The sequence below is a fragment of the Phoenix dactylifera genome, chromosome 12 (assembly GCF_051530095.1).
Source record: "Phoenix dactylifera cultivar Ajwa chromosome 12, Ajwa_hap1_PhDact_Kaust_v1.1, whole genome shotgun sequence".
Lineage (NCBI taxonomy): Eukaryota > Viridiplantae > Streptophyta > Magnoliopsida > Arecales > Arecaceae > Phoenix > Phoenix dactylifera.
Window position 1 is genome coordinate 19409378 of NC_143201.1, and position 21291 is coordinate 19430668.

The 21291-nt window shown below is 43.6% G+C and overlaps 1 protein-coding gene and 1 pseudogene across 2 annotated transcripts; both read left to right on the forward strand.

The window, feature by feature from the left end:
* Positions 1-617: 617 nt before the first annotated feature.
* LOC103700594 (homeobox-leucine zipper protein HOX21-like) lies at positions 618-2631 on the forward strand. The gene is made up of 3 exons (XM_008782519.5): positions 618-968; positions 1054-1430; positions 2021-2631. Exons 1-3 carry the CDS (start codon positions 821-823, stop codon positions 2360-2362), a joined length of 867 nt encoding a protein of 288 aa, XP_008780741.2. The 5' UTR covers positions 618-820; the 3' UTR covers positions 2363-2631.
* A 5729-nt stretch (positions 2632-8360) lies between these two features.
* LOC120111884 (uncharacterized) lies at positions 8361-20883 on the forward strand (annotated as a pseudogene). The gene is made up of 2 exons (XR_005513292.2): positions 8361-8915; positions 20618-20883. The product of XR_005513292.2 is annotated as an uncharacterized LOC120111884 (transcript).
* The last annotated feature ends 408 nt before the right edge of the window (positions 20884-21291 follow it).

The window sequence follows — 21291 nt, forward strand, 5'->3', positions numbered from 1 at the left end:
GAGAATGGATTAATAATAACCATCTATCTTAAGTTATGCTTCCCAAGGAGAATAAACCTCTTGGTCAGTGTATAATGATGGTATCATTTGAAACTATGATAAAATCGGCCGGGGATTGCTCCGACAACAACCGGGCTTTGGATCCCGATGTCGTCGGATGGCGTTGTATGATCTGCAATGTTTATGGAATATAATGTCATTATGCTCCACGCATGGAGTTGTCTGCTTGAAAATTTAGTTATTAATAAACTGAAATTTTATCAACTATGGTTGCTATCAGCTTCTCAAATAAGTATGTGTGTCCATGGTAGACACAACATTTATATGCCATGGTACTGTGAAGTAACATGATTCTGCACGTATAAATGATGATTGAGAGTAGAGATAGTGTATTTATATGGATGCATATATAAGACTTGATTATATCAATTAAGCCTAATCAGAATGACTGCCTTTTACTCATGCAGACTAAATGACAAAACAAAAGAAAGCAGACCGACGTTTCTTTTTCCTACTACTCAACGATGAGAAGATAAAGTAAAACTCTTAGTTTCCTCAACGAAAGATGTAAGAGTAGAACTCCTTATATACCATTTACTTCATTTTCTTCATCTCGTGTCAGTTGGGCCCTTTGTTTCTTTCGGTAGGAGGCATATTTTTTGTTCTCTCTTATTGAAGAATATCCTATGATATATTTCCATCTTCACTCACTCTCAAATCTCTTTCCGCCTCCACCCCCCCTCCCATCCTTGTCATAAGACCCCCTCCTTTCTCTTTCATTACGTCCTTGGGCTGCTGACCCCATGCGTCTCTGAAGAACATGGCCTGCAATGGGATGGCTTCCTCCTTCTTTCCTCCTAACTTCATGCTTCAGATGCAAACCCCCCATGGAGAGGAGCACCCACTCCCAACCTCTCTCAACCCCATCCTCCCTACCACCCCATGCACCAACCTCCAGGACCTCAGAGGTGACAAGGAGCAACCATGACAGCCATTCTAAGCTCTTAAATTGGCTCCGACTCAATTGGTGTTCTTCTGGTTTTGGTGGTGCAGGTGTGGCCCCGATGCTGGGGAAGATATCCATGTCCTTTTCCGGGATTGAGGCCTGCGAGGAGATGAATGCTGATGATGACTTATCTGATGAGTGCTCGCAGGCAGGGGAGAAGAAGAGGAGGCTCAACACGGAACAGGTGAGGACTTTGGAGAAGAACTTTGAGCTGGGGAACAAGCTGGAGCCCGAGAGGAAAATCCAGTTGGCCAGAGCCCTTGGGCTGCGGCCAAGGCAGGTGGCCATATGGTTCCAGAACAGGAGGGCCAGGTGGAAGACCAAGCAACTGGAGAAAGACTATGATGTGCTCAAGAGGCAGTTTGAGGCCATCAAGTCGGAGAATGATGCTCTCCAAGCCCAGAACAAGAAATTACAAGCCGAGGTATTTTGAGGCATCCCACATCTCTCCGGCATACATGGTTCTTACGTTCTTCTCCTTGCTGTAGCGCATTGCTAGCTCGAAACAAGTATTTGGTTGTTAAATTTGTGGGCTGCAAGTAGTTTTCTGCTTTAATAGTATCTATTGCATGCACCTGTCAAATCCTTTTGATTTGAGTCTTTGAGAATTATGGATCTGTTTCAGATTGCTAGGATTGTTAGATGGCTTCGAGTCTTTTGAGAAAGGTGCCTCATAGATTTGTTAATGTATTCTTTTAATGATTGGGCATATAATGGTTTTGAGAAATGGGATGAATGGTGGGATCACACCTTTTTTTTGGATATTTTCTTCGTTTCCTCTTTACATATATAATAATAAAAGAAACATCTTTTGGTCTCTAAATTGGTACTTAATAAAAGTCGCACATCATGCAATTTTTTTTTCTCTCTATCTATTTTAATTTCTATATTGTTGGCCATCAAGGTTATGTTTCAGTTCAAGTAGTTCTCACACAATTCATCACCTTATTGATTAGCTCATTCAAAAATATATATCTCTTGCATTTGAACTGAACTTCCATTTAAAATTGGCAGATCTTGGCTCTCAAGGGCAGAGAAACATCAGAACTCATCAACCTCAATAAGGAGACTGAAGGGTCTTGCAGCAATAGAAGCGAGAACAGCTCGGAGATCAACTTGGATATTTCGAGAACATCGGCCACCGAGAGTCCCCTAAATCCTCACCAAAGCATACCCTTCTTCCCATCAATTAGGCCAGCGGAGATGGACCAGATCCTCCAAAGCTCTTCCAGAGCAGAGCTCCAATGCCCCAAGATCGAGCAAGGCATCCCTGATGGAAGCTTCAGCAACTTGTTGTGCAGCATGGAAGAACAATCTCCATTCTGGCCATGGTCAGATCACCAAGGTTTTCATTGATCTATTTAAATGATTTCATTGGTAATGTTTCGAGTGCTGCCCACTTGTTGATCACTCTCCATTCTCTGGATAGACTTAATCTTGGGCTTTGAATCCAAACAAATGGTGTATGAAAGAAAATACCACCTCATGAGTCAGCTTGGGGGAGGAACCTGGGAGAGGAATAAAGTGTCTTTGATGTAGTGGTTTTTTCCAACTCACACCAACTCTTTTCCTATATTGCTAAAGATGTGAAGTAGTATTATGAGTTCGAAACCAAGTTCACAGAATTCTGTAGATGGTTTGTGGCTTTGCGCGGGCGTGAAGTATTTATACGTTGTTGCCTCTATTCTTAAGAAGCCAAGAATATGTATCCGTTCAGGTGTCCGAAGAAAGCTCAGCACACACACCAGTACTACAAAAGCTCAAAAGCTTTAAAGCATGCCAACCTGGTTATAAGATAATGAGAGAGAACATTTAAGTAGCCAATCTGCAGCTAGTTGATTTGAACTACGAAATGGACCATGAATTCAAAGGTCTCAGCTTTTATGGATGCCTTACATCATCCGAGCTCAAACTTTCTTTTGGTGAAGTTGTTGTGGTGATTCAGGTGTTCTGTAACTTCTGTTTGAAGTTTTGGTGATGGCTTTAGGGGTTCAATGCAGCATCCGCTTATAAAACTCAAAGCCCATGAAAAAGCCACTTGGTTGGTTGAAGGGGAAGAGTGAATACGGAAATAAAAGTAACAAAGAAAGGAGGGAAAAGACAGGTGTGGAGGTAGGGCAGGAAAGAACATGGGGGAAGAAAACAAGGTGTTTCAAAAGGTATCTGTCTTTGATTTTGGTAGTAATTTCCTACTGACAAGGCAAGGCATCCTCCATCCGTACTCCCTCTCTCTGGATCACAAGAAAGGGTCCTGCTCGAAGGCATGTGACCCACTGTCACCCACTATCTCACAACCCTTTGTGATGGGGCAAAAGCATGGAATCCACTCTCGCAATCCCCCAAAAGAGAAGAGGGGTAAAATAAAAAAAAAAACCCAGAGGAGGAGGAGGAGGAGGAGGGGCATAAAATCCACCCTAAAACGGCAATACAAGTCCTGCAGTGGAGAGGAAAAACCACAATGTCCATCCTCAGCATGTACAGGCTAATCTTCTATGAAAGTAACAAATTGTGAATCTATTCAAGTCATGAAGTCAATTCATCAAAATTTTGATAGAACAAGAATTCTACAAACTAGGAATAATATCCTTTCATGCTATTGATTATTTGATGCTCAAAAACTCTCTCAGAACTTCCATAGCTTTTGTTCATCATTCCAAATTCAAAAGGAGAAAAGTTTAATTGCATGACTCTATTCCCTAATTAGAACATCAGGCTTCTATTAAAGCTGGTGGTTGGTTGCATGGGAGAAATTACACCCTACACTAGGTGCACTACTTTAGCAGTGCATCATGCCAACCAAATCTCTCGTTTCTATGAGCCATATTCATCATGCAGCTTGTGAGGCCCAATAGTCCCACATCGGAAAGACTCGTTCCGTAGCCTGGGCATATGAGGCGGGTGTCTCCTAATCCTGCAGACGCTTTTTGGGTGGAAAACAAAACCGGGGAGGGGTGAAGGACGCTTGCGTGAAGGCCCAAAACCAAACAATATCTGACAGGGGAGCCCCGTGTTCCCCCCTCATGTGGCCCCCACGTGGGTACTAGGTGCCTCACGTGCCTCGCAGAGGCGGGGGCGTGACACAGCTCGTCTCGAATTGTCGCCCTTGGTACCACATCTTGGATTGTTTCTAACTCCCTCCATATCCACCCGCCTATCAAAACTATTAAATTTGATCCAAAACTATTAAATTTTGAACCCACGCATCTATACAAATCCTTTCCACTTGTATTATTTTTCTATATAGACTAAACCTCGCATGTGATTCTCAATATATTTTGGGCCTATTTATATTTATAAAGCAAAGAGAAAATAGCACAAAAGGGTCATGCAGTTAGGTTAAACAACAAAAGGTAATATGCTACAATCCCAGCATTGGACATGCTGTAAAATAGAGCTCCTGCAAAGGGATTATAGCCATGTTTGCAGTGGTCTATGTTAAAAAAAAAAAAATCTGGGGTATAGACAATAGACCTCGATCTCTTACATCTGACGCAAAAGATTCTTTGTTAATTTTGTAGTGATGTAGTAGCACTAGTAGTCAAACTTTGTGAATAGATTCTTAGGCATCCCAAGTCCAAGGGCGAGGAAAGGAGTCAAGATTACAGGTCACAAAACAAGCACTCGTGGTCTTTTCTCCGGAAATGAGGGCGAGTGGGTCGTATGGACCACACTACGCTTTCTTTTGCATGCACCCTTAATGTTTTATATCGCCACCTTTCTCCAATGCATTTGCAAGTCTTGGGACTCCTTACAATATAGTGTACTTGTACTTGCGTTATTTCTCTCTGTCATGACGACAGAGGAATTTCTTGTACAATTATTTTTTTTACTAGTGTTTAATACATGCATTGATGTGAAAGATCGTATAAAAAATCAAAATTCACTCAAAAGAATAATTTTATATTAATTAACATAAAATTATTGGGCACATATATGTAGTAATCATTTCTCTTCTTTCTCCTTCCATATTTATCTTACCTGATCCATTAAAGCCAGCCAATTAAGCAATTCATCTCTTATCCCTTTGGAGAAACCTTTTGTGGGTCTTATGGCTTGGGCAGAAGAAATAGTAGAGAGAGGAAGATGCTGACTAAAATTAAAGAGAAAAAAAGGTAGTTATCGTTGTAACCCAGAAAATAACTTTTTATATCATATTTAAATGGATAGCCATATTATTTTAAATAGATGAATGTAGTCAAAGATTAAAGGGATGACTAATTTATTTATAAATAAATAGAAAAGTCATTAGGGATTGGATTGATTTTGGCGGAATTTCTTGTGGTCCTATTTCTTCAATGAAAAAGGAAAAAAAAGTAGGTAATACCTAATACAAACTTGTGGTGTGTATGAGGATCCATAAGAATTTATATTTAGTTCTATGTAGGCTAGGCATTGAGTAGATTTTAGATATTTATACAAAACTAAAAAATTCAAATAACATCTTAATTTCGGCTAGTAAGGATAAAATTTTTTTTTTTTTTTTGATTGAAAGAGAGGCCAGATGCCACCTATCTTTTATTAAAATATGAAGGTAGTCCTAAATTGTTACAGTATATTCCCAGCTTGCCTGTCAAAAATAACCTATCACCCTCTTGATGTCACTATATGTTCTCTGTCTTGGGAACCTGACTTTCAACCTCCTCTTACATATAAGCTTAATTAGGTCAATTTAAAGTTTATTTCAGGATTTAGAATCCAATTTTTTTCTCAAAAAATTAGAAAAAGGTAAAAAAAACAGAAGAAGCATGCAGTTAGCCAAACAATCCTAAATTATATCGTTGATTCATGGATGGAACTATGGAAGTTTATTGTGTTATGGATGTATGAAGTTCAAGCGCTGCGGTGAGATTCTTCAGAGAACGTATGCAAACATATGATGCCATAAGAATATGATTACAAGTTTGTAGGAAACAGTCCATCTCCTCTTCCACAATGAATTGAGATTAAGGGGGGCGTTCTATCCTCATTATCTTCTTCAACAAATAAGCATGAATGAAGAAAGTTGTTGGGGCCTACCTCCATGCACGATAATGCTTGCAATGATTCAGAAGAATGGGTGAGAATTGTTGGGATCTCGTGACATGCAAGTGTCGGCGACACCTTTCTATTGGTTCCCTGCTTGGCCAGGAGCATTTGCCCTATGTGGGAGCATAATGACCAAGCTTCCTTGCATGGGCAAGAAGCCAACCACAACAATTCATTTGAAAAAAATTATAAACTGGATTATCTTTTCTTTTTTTTTTGGCTAAGCTGGATGACTCACACAAATCTAGTACAAATACATCCTCAAGAGTCAGAATGTAAAATATCCCGAAGAGGGGATGGCAAGGCCGCACCATCCATCCACAGCATCTTATCAGAGTGACCGCAATAAAAAGTGCAATCTAATCGGCAGATGTCCAAAAGCAAGGGGTCTATCCACGGCTGTGGATTGCCCACAGATCCAATTAATTATATTGGTTGAGTCGTTCTCCGATAGAATGAAATCCGTCCACAGGCATAAGCTTTTATAGCTGGCTCCTGCCTAAGCCGCTCTTAGCTCAGCTCCTGAAACAGAGGTGTCATAGATTCGACTCCCGTCCTACTGTAATAAAGCACGAGTCAAAGCCTCTAATCACAAAGCCAACTTTTTCTCTGCCACTCCCATCACTTACACTGCCATCGAAGATGATTTGCTTCTTCATCCTCGTTGCGTTGTCCATGGTTGAAATAAATATATGATCCATTTGTGATATATGGTCTCACTTGCAAGCTAAGGAAGTTCTCTTTTTTTTTCCTCTGCAATTTGATAAGAACCAAGTAACATATATCGGTTAGTTCTTATATATTGATAGTTTTAACGTATGGGCAGGAGGGACTAATCTTATCCATAACATGCAAGTATCACTTCGTGAATATTATCATTCATATACTGTATCGTTGTTTATAATTAAGATAGGTTTGGAGGGGATGAAGGTAAAACAATACATAATATCTCTTGAAAAAAGTGATGAAGTACCATCAGTCATTTCATAGAAATGTTAAAATAATTGCCCATGTCAAACACTCGGACGGTTACCTCCCATGATATGATCCAAAAAACCTTTTAACGACAGAAGTGGGGTGCAACTACTGGGTTATAACCCGCCGTTTCGTTAAAATATCAAATAGGAATATATCTTATTATTTTCCTATCTTCTCCTAAGCTTATAAATGCACTCATAAATCATCATATTTCAATTATATGTGGATTGTATGAGTTGAGTATTAAGAAGTACAAAGAAGTGTACGTCGGTTCCATTGTCTTGGGGTGCAAGTGGCTCAGGGCCGGGGTTAAGTCTTCAGGGATTTTCTTAATGGATTCTGAAACATATTCTGCATACTAGGCCTCTGTGGTTCTTATACAGGTTGGTTCAAATCCTGACCAATTTAAGTATATCCTCCATTCACAGATCCAATGCCAGAGAGAACTATGATTTATTTTAAATATATCTTAGAAAAAAATTCTCATTATCTCAATTACAGGAGGTAAAAAGACCTGCTTGCTTGCTATAGTAATATGCTGCAGTTAAATACCTTGATACTAGTGAGACTTATCATGGTGATCGTATGATGATTAGATTGTGCTAGATTAAAGTAAGAGAATTATCGTGCATGATTTTAATTCTATCATTAAGGAAATCGGCAAGGATCTGGAGAATAAATGATAGGGTGGACCAATTCGAGGTCATGTTCAGATGATAGGATTTCGGTAGACGTGAAGTTCCTTATTGGAAGTTGGATATCTATAGTGACAGAAAAATGTTGTATTAATCGAGTATTGGAGAGAATCCTCTAAGAATTTTTGTCTTGCTACTCCTATTGTATTCTTTTTAAGTTGCGTCTTTCGTTTTTTGATTGAAGTTGACTGGAGGAAAAAAAAGATTTATCATAACATTTACATGGCACTAGAAATATACACCAACTAGCATAAGGTTGAGCAAAGTCTGTTAAATCTAGAGTAAAAATTTTGAATTTTTTGGATTTATTAGCAAAGAAAAACAAGATTAAAAATTTAATTTTCCTTGGGTTATAAACTAGATTTTTTTCTTCAAATAGAAATGGCACAGATTGTAGAATAGCTATTGCAATTTTGTACATCGATTGACTAAATATTAAATATTAAATCCATCCATTAAATATTAAATATGAATTATCTGATATTTTTCATATTTTTTTTTATATCTCCAGAATTTCAGATCTCTCTGATTGTTCGGCCCAAACTGAGCATATCAGTACGAGGCCGTCCAAGTCCAAGACCAAGCCCAAGCCCGATTAGGCAACAACTTTAAGCACGGCTATCAAAGCATTTATCCGTGACTTATTCGATGCTCGGCTATCAAAGCAATTTGGAGGAGGCCTCACTTCCCAAGGACGCAGACTTTTCCCAACTACCGACGGGTGAGGCCACCAAAAGAATGGCCGCGGCGGCCGCCGTCGCCCTTCCCCTCTCTCCACCGCGCTTCGCCGCCCCCAGAACCCTTCTCCAATTCTCCTCCTCCTCCTTCCCCTCAAAAATCCACCTTTTTCCCGAACCAATCTCTTCGTCTCCTTCCGCACCCTCTCCCCCAAATCCCCCCCCACCCCGCGCCCACTACGGTGACCTCGCCGCCAACCTCGTCCTCGGCTTCACCCTCCTCTGATTCCCCCTTACCCTGGCCGCCGTCTTCCGGGCCTTCTTCCTCCGCCACCATTTCACCAACCGGCGGGTCACCGTCATCTCCGACCTCACCAGCCAGGACCGCACCAAGTTCCGGGAGATCGCCGACTACTGCCTTTTTATGGCCAAGGGGCCCAAGGGATCGGAGGAGAAGAGGGGAGGCGGGCCGAGGGGATTCTGAGCTGAAAGTTGGGTGCTTTGGTGAGGATGTGGGGTTTCTTCTGCTGGGAGGTATGCGACCGATTTCTATTACTTTTCTGCTGATATTCTTGTTAATGGAGGGAAAGGAAGCAATAGGTTTTGTAGGTCATGTTGTGTTTGAATTGTGATCTTACGGAATGGGGATTGGCAACATTTTTTTGTTCTGAATTTAATTTGGAAAGGCGAATGAATTATTTGAACTGGAGAAGAGAGTGAAAATTGAACATTTATTTTGCTGAGTAATATGGTTGGGTGGGGATTGCTGATGATATAAAGAATTCAAGTTTACGAGTTAGAGAAAGATTCAAGTCAAAGGAATGTGCTGGTTGGATAAAGAATATGGAAGAAAAAGAAGAAGAAGAATAGTCTTATAATAGTTAGAGCTGTAATTCCCAAAAAAAATTAGTATTATAACAACCCAGGATCTCAGGCTAGCTAGAAGATAATATTTCGATTTTTTTGGTCCTATATAAGTACCCAACATCTATCCAGCCTCGCCAAGTTAAAGGTCTAAATCCATTCAATCTAATCATAAGTACCACAATCAGCCTGTGGTCTATTTAAATAAGCCCGTGTCCCCTAGTCGATGTAGGTCATGGGTCGGATCCGCTCTGATACTATTTGTAACAATCCAAAATCTCACTCAAAAAGGTTAGTCAGAAGATATTATTTTGGATTACTTAGCTTTATATAAATATCTAAGATCTACTTAAAAAGGTTAATCAGAAGATATTATTTGGATTCCTTAGCTATATATAAATACTCAAGATCTACTTAGCACATAATTGATGTGGGACTAAACATATACCTCCATAGGTCCTCACACCTTCCAATGCCAGGACAGTTCAACTTAACAACACAACAAATTATTTGTGGTTATCTGGTGAAAGTAAATTAGATGGCCTGTCCAAAAAGACCTATACACTGATAAACCCATAAAGTTAAACCTTATCGTTCGATATGCCTAATAGTTCAGACTGACTAGATTGGTATGATCATTCTTTTCTACTAATTATTTAATCACCAGGTTCAATATATTTCTTTGAAATCTTCCAGTAGCCCCTACATAACACCTATTGGGCACCATGGGAGGTCAGCAGTGAAGAAGATAGTACTCTGATGGAATCATAAATTTGTATCAAATAGTGAAGAGTACCAAGATCAATGATGATGCAGCATCACTGTAATCACTAAAGCAGCTAATAATCAAGTGTTCTAGTGCTTAATGATTTTTTATATCCATAGATGTCCATCCTTGCATAAGCTATTATCCTCCTTTCAATCAAGAAAATGAGCTTAGAAGGAAGAATGTGGAATTACAGAAAGAGTGATCATTTCTTTCTTCCCTAGAATTGTAGTTGTCGCTTGTTCGTTTTGATTATTTTCTGCATAACATTAATTGTAAAATTCCCTTTGCTATATGATACAAAAGAGCATCTTTAAGGAATACTTAAGCTGGAAGAAAAAGCAACCAATTTCATGTGACCCTTGGTTAACTCAAGAATTGCAAGTCCTAAACTCTTGCACGTACTTAGTTGTTGTAGAAGCATTATTAGTTGGTGAATTTATGGTTGAATCCATTGCTTAAGTTTATGCTTATCTTGCATTCATCTATTATAGACAGCAAAAGGTCTTGGACCTGCTCAAAAATAGGACATCTATAAAGCCTCCTTTTGGAATAATATTTAGACCTAATTGATCAGAGGAAAGTTCATAATTGATAAGTAATAATGTTCTAGAAAATGGAGATTGGTTGTTTATGAATATGCCACGTATCATGTTAGTGCTGTTTTGTAATTTTTCAGATGACATTTCTGAGATATCCCATGTCATATCTTGCATTTTAATCTAGCATGCTTTGTTATATGGATGGTCATGCAATGTAGATGAGAAAAATATAAACAAAAGGGTGTGGATGGGTTGGAGATTAAGGGACTGTCTAATCTATTCTATGATAATTCTTTTTCAATCACAGAGGGGATAGAAATAAATTTGGTACCTGGTATTTTAAAGAAGTTGTGACATATCATTCAATTTGTAATGCTATCAGCAAAAATAAAGGTGATGCTAGCTTGTTGTCAATGAAAATTTGCATGCGTGTGATGCAAATCATGAAAAAAAAATTCAGGTTCCAAACAAACGAAACAGGTGTTTCACTGTTTCTGTTGAGTTGATATATCAGAGTCCTAAATTTGATGCAATTTAGTTGGTTGCTCTGTGTTTTTGAACTGGGCCTTCATGTTTTTGCTTAGCATATTGTTTCTTTCCATAACTTGAGCAATAAGAGTTTAAAGAAAAATTATGGACAACAAATCAAATATAGCAGTTTTGTTAATTGATAAAAAGAATAGGCCTCTAAAAATAACAAGTAGGTTCAAACTGAGTAGAAGAAGCAATTGGATCACATAAAATACAATTCTAATAGGGAGATAAGTGGAAATAAAACCTCAAGCAGAACCTAAAGTGAATAGTATCATGACTGTGTTTATTTTGTTCTCCAGATCTACTTTGCAAAATTACAGAAAGTTATGTGAAATATTGACTGAGTTGAGGCGATGAAGTAGTATTTGCTTTTGGAGATTTGCCATCTTAATGGAATCGAAAAGCAAAATTTAATAAAGTAATTTGAAGAAAGGCTACTAAATGCGCTACAATGGATAATATGATTGTAAAACAGTTGAGATGTGAACAAATGCCAAAGGACACTCCAGTAGAAGAGGAGCATGGACTTGTTAAGCAACATATAGAATTTGACTAACAGTCCTACATCACAGCCGTCCAAGCTAATTGTTAGGAAGTAGTGGATCCTATTACAGTTTTTGGAGATTAGAGTGGAAACGCAACCATTGGAGAATTTCTTTGATGTCCTAATAAGGGTTGATGTTCAAAGGATAAGATGGTGAAACTTCAAGGATTGCAAATTCTATAATATGGTGAAACTTCAAGGATTGCAAATTCTAGTTCATGGGTAGAGAAAGAGGTAATTTGACTTTATGCTGTGAATAATACCATAATTTTATAATCGTGATTTTGCGCGTCTGTTAGATCATCTTTCCAATGCAATTAAGTTTACAGAGCTTGTCAAGTTCATCATGATTTCTACACTGATTCACCATAACAGGTGAAAGAATTTCTGAAGCTTGCTTTGGTAGTCTTCTTATATCTTGGTTAATTTCTTTTGTTTTTTATGTCTTGAATAACTATTTAGCTATGAAGCTATTCCATTTAGAGAAACAGTCATTCCATTTCTAATGGTGAAATTTATATACACTATACTAGGCAGATTCGTGTATGATAATCAAGGTGAGAAAAGGAATTTCTTTATTAATTGCTGAAATTTTTTAAAGGAGAAGCAATTTAAGGAGTTATCTGTGGTTGCTTTAATTTTTGTTCAAGTTATTTGTTCAAATATTATTTGTTGACTATTACAATTTGTGTTCAGATGATCGAAAGAAATTGTTTATGCACTGTCAAGGATCCCCTATAGTTTTAAACATGGATATAGGAAAAAAAACAAGTAGGAAAATATGAGGATAGCAGAAGGAATACTTACTGATGCCAACTTCAAAAAGCCCAAATATTACAGCTTTTGAAGCTTCACTATGTTGTAATCTCCACAGGGACGTGTACATTTTTTTTTTTTTCCAAACTCACCCTCCTTATCTAACGCCATGTTGTCAAGTTATGATTGGAAGCCAAACTTAGCAACCATACAGCTAATCTGCACATTCCTAGAGGATAGGATAAGAAGCTGCCAGTTTCAAGGAGCATCTTGAAACATCTTTGTTGAAGATGGTGAAGTGTAGTTCTCCCATCTGGACTAGTTTCTCCCCCCTCTCCATGGGCCCTCTATTTGAATATGGCTGGTCTTTTCATCTTTTTAGTCAAAAGACTGCATGCTAAGCTACTTTGTATGGTATTCCTAATCAAAAACATATTGCTTTCATATTTGGCACTAGTGGAATATAGTTTATCCATAAAGTTTATCCTATTAGGCTGCAGTGGAGAACTAAATCTACCTGAGAAAGAAAGAACTTATCAGCTGTAGAAGACTAGAATTGGTTGTCATTTACCGGCAACATATTAGTGAACTAATTATCTATGTAAATGTGATATTGTAAGGCTCATTTCTGGAGTTCGAACTAATAATTGGATATATCATTTCCAGACAGAATATCTGTGATCTGCATAAGTTTATGAAGATCATATAAGGTGTTTGATTGCTTTCGGAAGATATGAATCTATCATCATTAATGACTAAATTGTTTGCTTTGTGTTGTAGTGACCCTTAAGGTATTATTATATGGGTTTTTTGATGAGGAAGCTATACTAAAAAAAATTTAGCTTCATTGGCAATGGATAAGAACCCCCTGCAAAGGACAGACCATGTTGACTGGCATCCACTGCTTCGAGAATATCTATAGGCTCATGGGAGGGTTTGTTTCTTTTCGGGCCACTCATGTTTATCGGAAGATGAACGGTGTTACTGACTGGGTTGCCTCCTATGATGTGCACCATTTAGAAAAATTCCTCTGGGAGAGTCTCGAGTTTGTTCCTTCCCTTCTCCATCAACTTCTTTTGTTTGATTTTTCTGGATGTACTCATGCACGTCTAGTGTGAGTCGCCGTTATATCAACAAAAAAAGAAAAAAGAAAAAAGAAAGTCAGACCATGTCTAATAATAATTCCCTTGATGGTGTACTCATGCACTTGCCGGTCCTAGTAAAAGGTGGCACCGACTCTCATCATATTGCAACTTTTTTTTTTTTTTTTTTGGTAAAAACGGCAGTTCATATAACTCTAACTTGAGTACATCCAGCCATATCAAAAGAAAGTAAAGATAACAACGGAGTGGGACTATCAGCTGCTGAAGTCCAAAAGAAACTCTCCGGAATGCCTAGCTATGTAAGAGGCGACCCAGTCAGCAGCTCTGTTCGCCTCCCGATACACATGTGTAGCATGAAAATCACCCATCTCCTGAACCAGCCTCCTAGTCTCACGGATGAGTGGGTGACCATCACCGAACCTATCCACCCCCTGGATCCAATCGATCACCACCGAAGAATCACCCTCTAGATGCACCCGGGCGGCGCCGAGGACCCTCCTCGCGTAAGATAAGCCCTCCCAAGCAGCCCTCAGCTCTGCTCCAACAATAGTAAGCCCTGGGATGCGACGGCCACCGGCGGCTATCAATCTGCTCCTCCCGTCTCTGATCACAAAACCCACACCTCCAGAGACACCATCCACCGACCGACTACCATCAAAATTCACCTTGAAATGACCAAGGGGTGGGGGTACCCAAGAAACAAGGGCGAACCTGGGCGCTGTAGCAGCGGGAAAGATACCCCAGATGTCCCTAGCCATTCCAGAAGTGAACCACGCAGTAGTCGCGACCATCTCCCCTGCATGTAGCATAGCTCGATCCACCACCATCCTCGCGGACCACCTCCTGCCCTCAAATAGACCAGCGTTCCTATCCAACCATATATGATAAGTCAAGTGTGCCATCATAATACCCGCCTCAATAGAACAAGGGCTCCGCATAGAGACTCTCAACACATGCATCAGGTCCTGGGCCGACTCCACTGAAAGGGGTAACATAACAGGAGACCTACTCCATATCTCTTTAGCCCTGGGGCATTGCAGCAAAACATGGTCAATGGTCTCCTCGATACCTGAACATCGCTCACAGCACTGAGAAATCTGCATGCCCCGTCCGGCTAGCATACCCCTGGTTGGTAGGCATCCCCATGCCACCTTCCAGAAGAAGAGCGCTACCCGCGGATGACATCGTAGCCGCCATATCCATCTGCCCTCAATCTGCCGGTCTGACACCCTACTCGTCAAAGTGTGGAGATCCCTGGCTCGCACCTGCGCTCGACCCGTCGGCCACCAGACTAATCTATCTGGCACCTCCTGCAAAGGAATCGGAAGGTCCATGATCATCACTGCCAACTCCTCCCCAAACACCTCCCGAATCAATCCCTCCCTCCAGCAGCCCCCCTCTGGATGTATCAGATCACTAACCCTAAATCCATCGATCCTCGCCGAGTCCACCAAGGTCGGAATCCGGCTGATCGGCTGCTCAGTCACCCACCTGTCCTCCAAAACATCTATAGACCGCCCATCACCAATGGCCCATCTCATCTCCGGTAGCACCAACGCAGCCCTAGCACACATCTCCCTCCACACCGGCGAATGTAATCGGCCTCCACGCACTCCAGGTATCAGAGCTCCATATTTGGCCCTCATCAACGAGGACCACATGCTGTCAGGCTCTAGCACAAACCTCGCTGCATGTCGAGCCACTAAAGCCTCCCTCCTAGCCATCAGAGACAACACCCCCAACCCACCGAACCTGATCGGCTGACACACCACCTCCCATGCCACCAGGTGAACACCACCTCTGCCCCTATTCCCACCCCAGATAAAGTTTCTAAAAGTCTGCTCCAAGGTCCTCACAAGAGACACCGGAATAAAGGAATTGGACAATAAATAGATGGGAAGTGAAGAAAGAACTGACCGAACCAATGTGATCCTCCCCATCATGGAAAGAGTATGCATCTGCCATCCCTCCAGTCTGTGTCTAATACTGAGCTCGAGTGAGAAGCAGTCCCTGCTCCGCAACCGCCGGCCAGAAATCGGAACCCCCAAATACCTCAGCATACCCTCCTGCTCACCCACCTCCAAAATCTCCAAGATAGAGGTCCTCACTGCCGACCTGATCCTCGGGCTAAAGCATACAGTAGACTTCCCCAAATTAACTCTGTGTCCTGATACCTCGCAATAGTGGCATAGAATCCTTCGAAGAGCCTCCGCGGTCCGCCTCGTAGCCCGGGCAAGTAATAAACAATCATCAGCAAAAAGAAGGTGAGACAATGGAGGAGCTCCCTCCGCCGGCCTGTAAACCTCTATCTCCTGAGTGACCATCGCCTGTCTGAGCGCTCTAGACAGCGCATCCGCACACATAATAAACAGTAGTGGTGAGAGGGGACAACCCTGTCGCAGCCCTCCGGCCGGCTCAAAAAATCGGGATGGCGAGCCATTCACCAAGATGGCAAATGAGGGAGCCCTCACACATCCCATAACCCAGCTAATCCATATCTCGGGAAAGCCAAACCCCTGCATGGATTGCTGCAGAAAATTCCAACTCATCCTGTCGTAGGCCCTCTCCATATCAAGCTTGATCCCCATCAAGCTCCTCCTCATCGGGGCTCTATGCATATCAAACATAAACTCCTGGGCAATCATCACATTATCTGAGATACTCCGCCCTCTCAAGAATGCACTCTGCTCCGGACTGATCAACCTCGGGAGAATCTCCCTCAACCTAACGGCAAGTATCTTCGCCGTCGCCTTGTACAAGGTCGTACACAGGCTAATCGGGCGAAAATGGCCCGGCTCCGAGGCGTCCTGCCGTTTCGGTATCAGTGTGATGAAGGTCCGCTGCCACTCAGTAGGCATCGCAAATATACCAAAGAACTGCTGTATGGCTGCCGTCACATCATGTCCGACTATCATCCAGTACCTCTGAAAAAATAACGGAGGAAAACCATCTGGCCCCGGAGCCTTATCCCCCTCAAGGGACCAGACCGCCTCCCTAACCTCCCTCTCCAATACTGGCCTGATCAATGCTGCAGCCTCCTCCTCCGACACCCCAGCTAAAGGCGCCGGTATGTCCTCTGAACTCCCGCCCCCTAACTGCTCAGTCCATCGCGCTCTGAAAAAACTCTCCACAATCCGACTAATCTGAACAGGATCCTCCGTCATCTGTCCATCCTCACCCCTGATGGCTCTGACCCTATTCTGGTGCCTTCTGATAACTGTCGCCTGATGAAAATATCTGGTGTTCCGATCTCCCTCCAATATCCACTGTATCCTAGACTTCTGTCTCCAAAATACCTCCTGCTGTCTAAGTAAAGAATTATGCAGTGCCAAGTGAGATCTAAGCTCCCCCACCTCCTCCTTCGATAAGCCCCCTCCCTGGGCCTCCTGAAACTGTAACCTGGTGATCGCCCCCTCTAGATCCTCCACCCTCCTAAAAATGTTCCCCACCTCCTCACGATTCCACCTCCGAAGCCGTCTCCTCGTCATCTCCAGTCTACGAGATACTCGGTACATAGCATCTCCCCTAACAGGTACCCTCCAAGCCTCCCGCACCATCTCCCAGGATCTAGGATAACTGAGCCAAATCTTCTCGAACCTGAAGGGAGGGCGAACTAGTACAGGTGCATCAGTGCTCACCAATAGTGGGCAGTGGTCCGAGGCAATCCTCGGCAAATGACTGACCTGGTAATCCGAAAAACACTGGATCCACCCCGCAGTAGCACAGGCTCTATCTAGCCGCTCCCATACTCTGGCCTGTCCCTGCTGATTATTACACCATGTGAACTTTGGACCAGAAAAACCCAAGTCAACCAAACCATTCATTATGAGGAAGTCCTGAAACTCCTTAACCTTCCTGTCACAAGAAAAAGGCTTCCCACCCCTCTTCTCCTGAGGATCCACAATGCAATTAAAGTCACCTGCCAATAACATTGGATATCCCTGCCTGATCAACTGAGTGGCCTCCACCCACAAATTCCGCCTCACCCTATACTCTGTGCTTGCATACACCGCTGCCAAAACCCACGGACTTCTATCCCCTTCCGAGATAACCATGATTACCTCTTGATTGCAAACATTGAATATATCCATTTGACAACACCCCTGAGCCCAAGTGACAATGATACCACCAGAAAGCCCCTGAGATTCTACTGCATAGAACCCCCATCCTCTCGGAACTGCCCTCCTTGCCTTCTCAAGACTCCTCCCGGATAATCGGGTCTCGAGGAGGACACAAATATCAGGCCTGTAGTGGTACACCAACCTACGAAATGCCGGGGTAAAGGACGGCTTCCCCGCTCCGCGACAATTCCAAAAGAGAGTCTTCATAAATCACCCGACAGATTGACGTGGCTTACTTCCCCGAAGCCACTACTACAAGCTGCCTCATCTTCTATCTGCTCTTTCCTCACAGAATCCTTGGGACTCACCCCCTTGATAGATGCCAACAATTGAACCACAGCCTGCTTATGCTTCCCTTTGGTGTCTGCCTGAGCCGTACCCACCAGGCCGGACTCCTTGCCATCTCCCAACAAACCTCCAGCACCCAGGGAGCCGCCATCATGCTTGAACTCCCCCCCTTGAAACAGATTGGCCACGAGGTTCGGATCACTGTTGGCTCGTGCCAAATGGCACGGTCTGTCAACAGGGTCTTCCCCGATACCCCCTACAATCACTCCCACCAAACCATTACCAGGATCAATCTCCATCCCTCGAGCCCCTGCTGTCTGCTCCGAGGGTGCACCGGTCGTCACTACCGGCTCCGGCTCCGCCGACTCCATCGTCACACCCGTAGTTGTCCGCGTCGGCTTCCGCCCGAGCGTCGTCCCACCTCCAGCACGCAACACTCCCCCCGCTCCCCGAAGCTCCTGGTCCACCCTGGGGGGTCGGTTGCGCACCGCGGACTGAGGCGGAGGTGAACTTCGGCTCCGCCACCGTCGGAAGCCCTCCGTCCTCCTCGACAACATCGATGATGGCCGCTGCTGCCCCCCACCAACCTGGGCCCGGCCTCCCACAGGAGCTCTCGCCCGCTTCAAAAGGCTTGGGCCCGGTCCTCCAGCCGTCTCCCGCTTGGGCCTTTCAGCCTGACCCGTTGAGGAACTGGCCCCACTCGAGCCCAGTTTGTGCCCCGACTCGGTCTGCGACTCAGAGCTCTGACCGAGTTGATTCGGTCCCTCCCCAGTCGCCCCCGCTCCGGCAACCGCGATGTCCTTCTCGAGCGTCCGCCGCCTGGCGACCTTGGAAGGCTTCTGCCAACCCTCGAGATCAATCGGAGAGGTAGAGGTAGACGCCGGCTTGTCTCCGGTGGCCTTCGAGGTAGCTCGCCCGGGCGACGACCCCGGATCCAACCTCCCCTTCTGCTTAGCTGCCTCCTTCCCCCACCTGGATGCATTAGCCGGCCGCTGGAAGCGGAGGCGATTCGTGACCAACCAGGGGCCAAAGACACCCTGCTCTCCCGCGTCATCTCCTTCCCCAACCGCCATCGCCGAAACCTCCGAACGGCTCTCCCCAGCCGTTTCCTTCCCGGTACTTGAGCTTCCTTCCACACCTCCCCCCCCATCGCCGGTGACATGGGATCGCACCCCTTCATTTGATGCCCAATCCTGCCACATTTAGCACAAGGAGCCGGCAGGTTTTCATATAGAAAACCTTGCCAAAATTTGTCCTCAGCCCTCTCCGAGCTCCCCTTCAAAAAGATCCCCGGCTTCAACGGGGCGGAGCAGTCCAGCGCTATTTTAACCCTTGCAAAACCAAATCGGCCCCCCCCTCCGTGAAACTGTCCATTGCCAAGGGTTCACCGGCCCTCGCCGCAATCCGAAACAGGGTAGATCCCTTCCAGTAATCCAGAGGGAGCCCCGGAAGACGAAGCCACACAACCACTCGGCCTAACCCAGCAGTACCCGGAACGAAGTTGGGCCGCCACCGTTCCATGGCGAGCAGCTGCCCGGCGACCACCCACGGACCATTCATTAGAGCAGCCTCCCAGTCTTCTCCGTTGGCAAACCTTACTGCAATGAAACCATCCACCAACGGGTAGCACTCAACATCATACTGCAGTTTACCCACCCTACGGATCTCCTTCGCGACCCAGACTGCCGGAACACTCCGTCCCATGCTCCGAACTATAACTGTGGTGTTCCGCCACTCCGACCTCGTCCCCTCCAACTCCTCTGCCGGAACCTCCAAAATCTCAGGGTATTTGCTCTGCATTGCCTGTAGCTCCCTTGGAGAGATCCGATGGTTCGACCACACCGGCTGCCTGGGAGCGCCCTTCGCCACCTCTGACCAAGTGGGAGCCTTCACCTCCTCCCCAGGGACAGGGAGGCGGACCCCACCTGTCTTCCCCGGCGTCGGCGTAGTCGCTGCACCAGCTCCGGGCTCCGCCATGTCGCCCACCCACCAACTGTTCGGCACAAAGTCCCTGTGACTCCGGGCCGGTTCACGAATCTTAAAGCACCCACCCGCTCACACCCGCTCACACCCGTAGTTAGACCCCTCAATAGATTGTTCCATTTTATTCATATTGCAACTTTGATGTTGCTTTACATGAACAAAGTAACAAGCCTTAGCTCTTTTCCTATAAGAGGAATCTTTTAGCAGTGCTGTCATCCCACAATGTCCTCTAACCCACTGTACCGTCCTCAACATAGAGTACGAGGGCATAGGATTCCAATTCCTCTTGCTTTTTTTTGCCTATGCTTGCCTGTTTAAAGAAGGGTGGGTGAGGTCTGCAGCAAAAGGTTGTCTCAAACATCAAAGCTAGATCCCACACGCATGAGGGAATCCCATGCAGCACGAAGTAACCCATGATGTCAAGATATCATCAGATAGCTCCCGTGGGACCTTTCTATATATTCTCCTTTAAGATTGTTTCATGGAGCTTTTACTTGCAAGCAGCTTCTGCTTAATGGCACGGAGACGAGCTTTTCATTCTAAAAAGAGAAAGGGAGAAGAAACGAAAAAGAAAAGGCACTGCACACTTTTGCGTTGGTATGGCTTTTCATTAAGCTTTATTCCACGTAAAATGCACTCTTCTGCCCCTTTTTCTGCTTTCTAAATGCTCTTGTTACATCATATCATGAATTCAAATGTTCTGCAACCATCCTGATCAAAAGGTTAATAGAATAGTTGAAGGATCTCAACTGGTGGTGATGGTGAGTGGTCATAGAGACCGACGAGGATGATGATCTTGTAAGCAAGAAAGGAGTATGCTCGGCAAAGGAGTAAAATGGCCACCTTGAGAAGATGACCCTGCGACGAAATCTAAAATTCTTGTTACATTCGATGTAGTTATATATTTTGAATCGTTCTTGATATTTTAATGCTGATCAAATGATCATCTGAATTGACCTCAATTACTGTGTTACATATTAGTGATACTATATGTTATTCCCCGTGCTATTGTGTTTGCTATTGTTTTATTGTTTTTGCCCATTGCTCAAAATCATAGGTGGAGTGCGTATCTACCATTTGTCCTTGTTTATACCATATGGGAATAATATCTACTATTTCCTCAAAAATCATGTCTATACCAATAGTTCAAAAAAATTACGTAGCCCCCCAAAAACCAGTGTTGTACTAATTAGTAAACGACGCTCCAAGGCGCCCACTTCTAACAATACCCGAGCTATGTTTCAATTAGGCTGATATCCCCTATAACTAGAGATCTCTGATCATCATTTACTATTATAACCAATTAACAAACATTTTTATGCAATAAAGCCTTTTTTTATTTTCTGGTGTATCGGCGTCTCACTACATACGGTCGTGAGTATGTCTAAAATAGTCACAGTACAAAATAC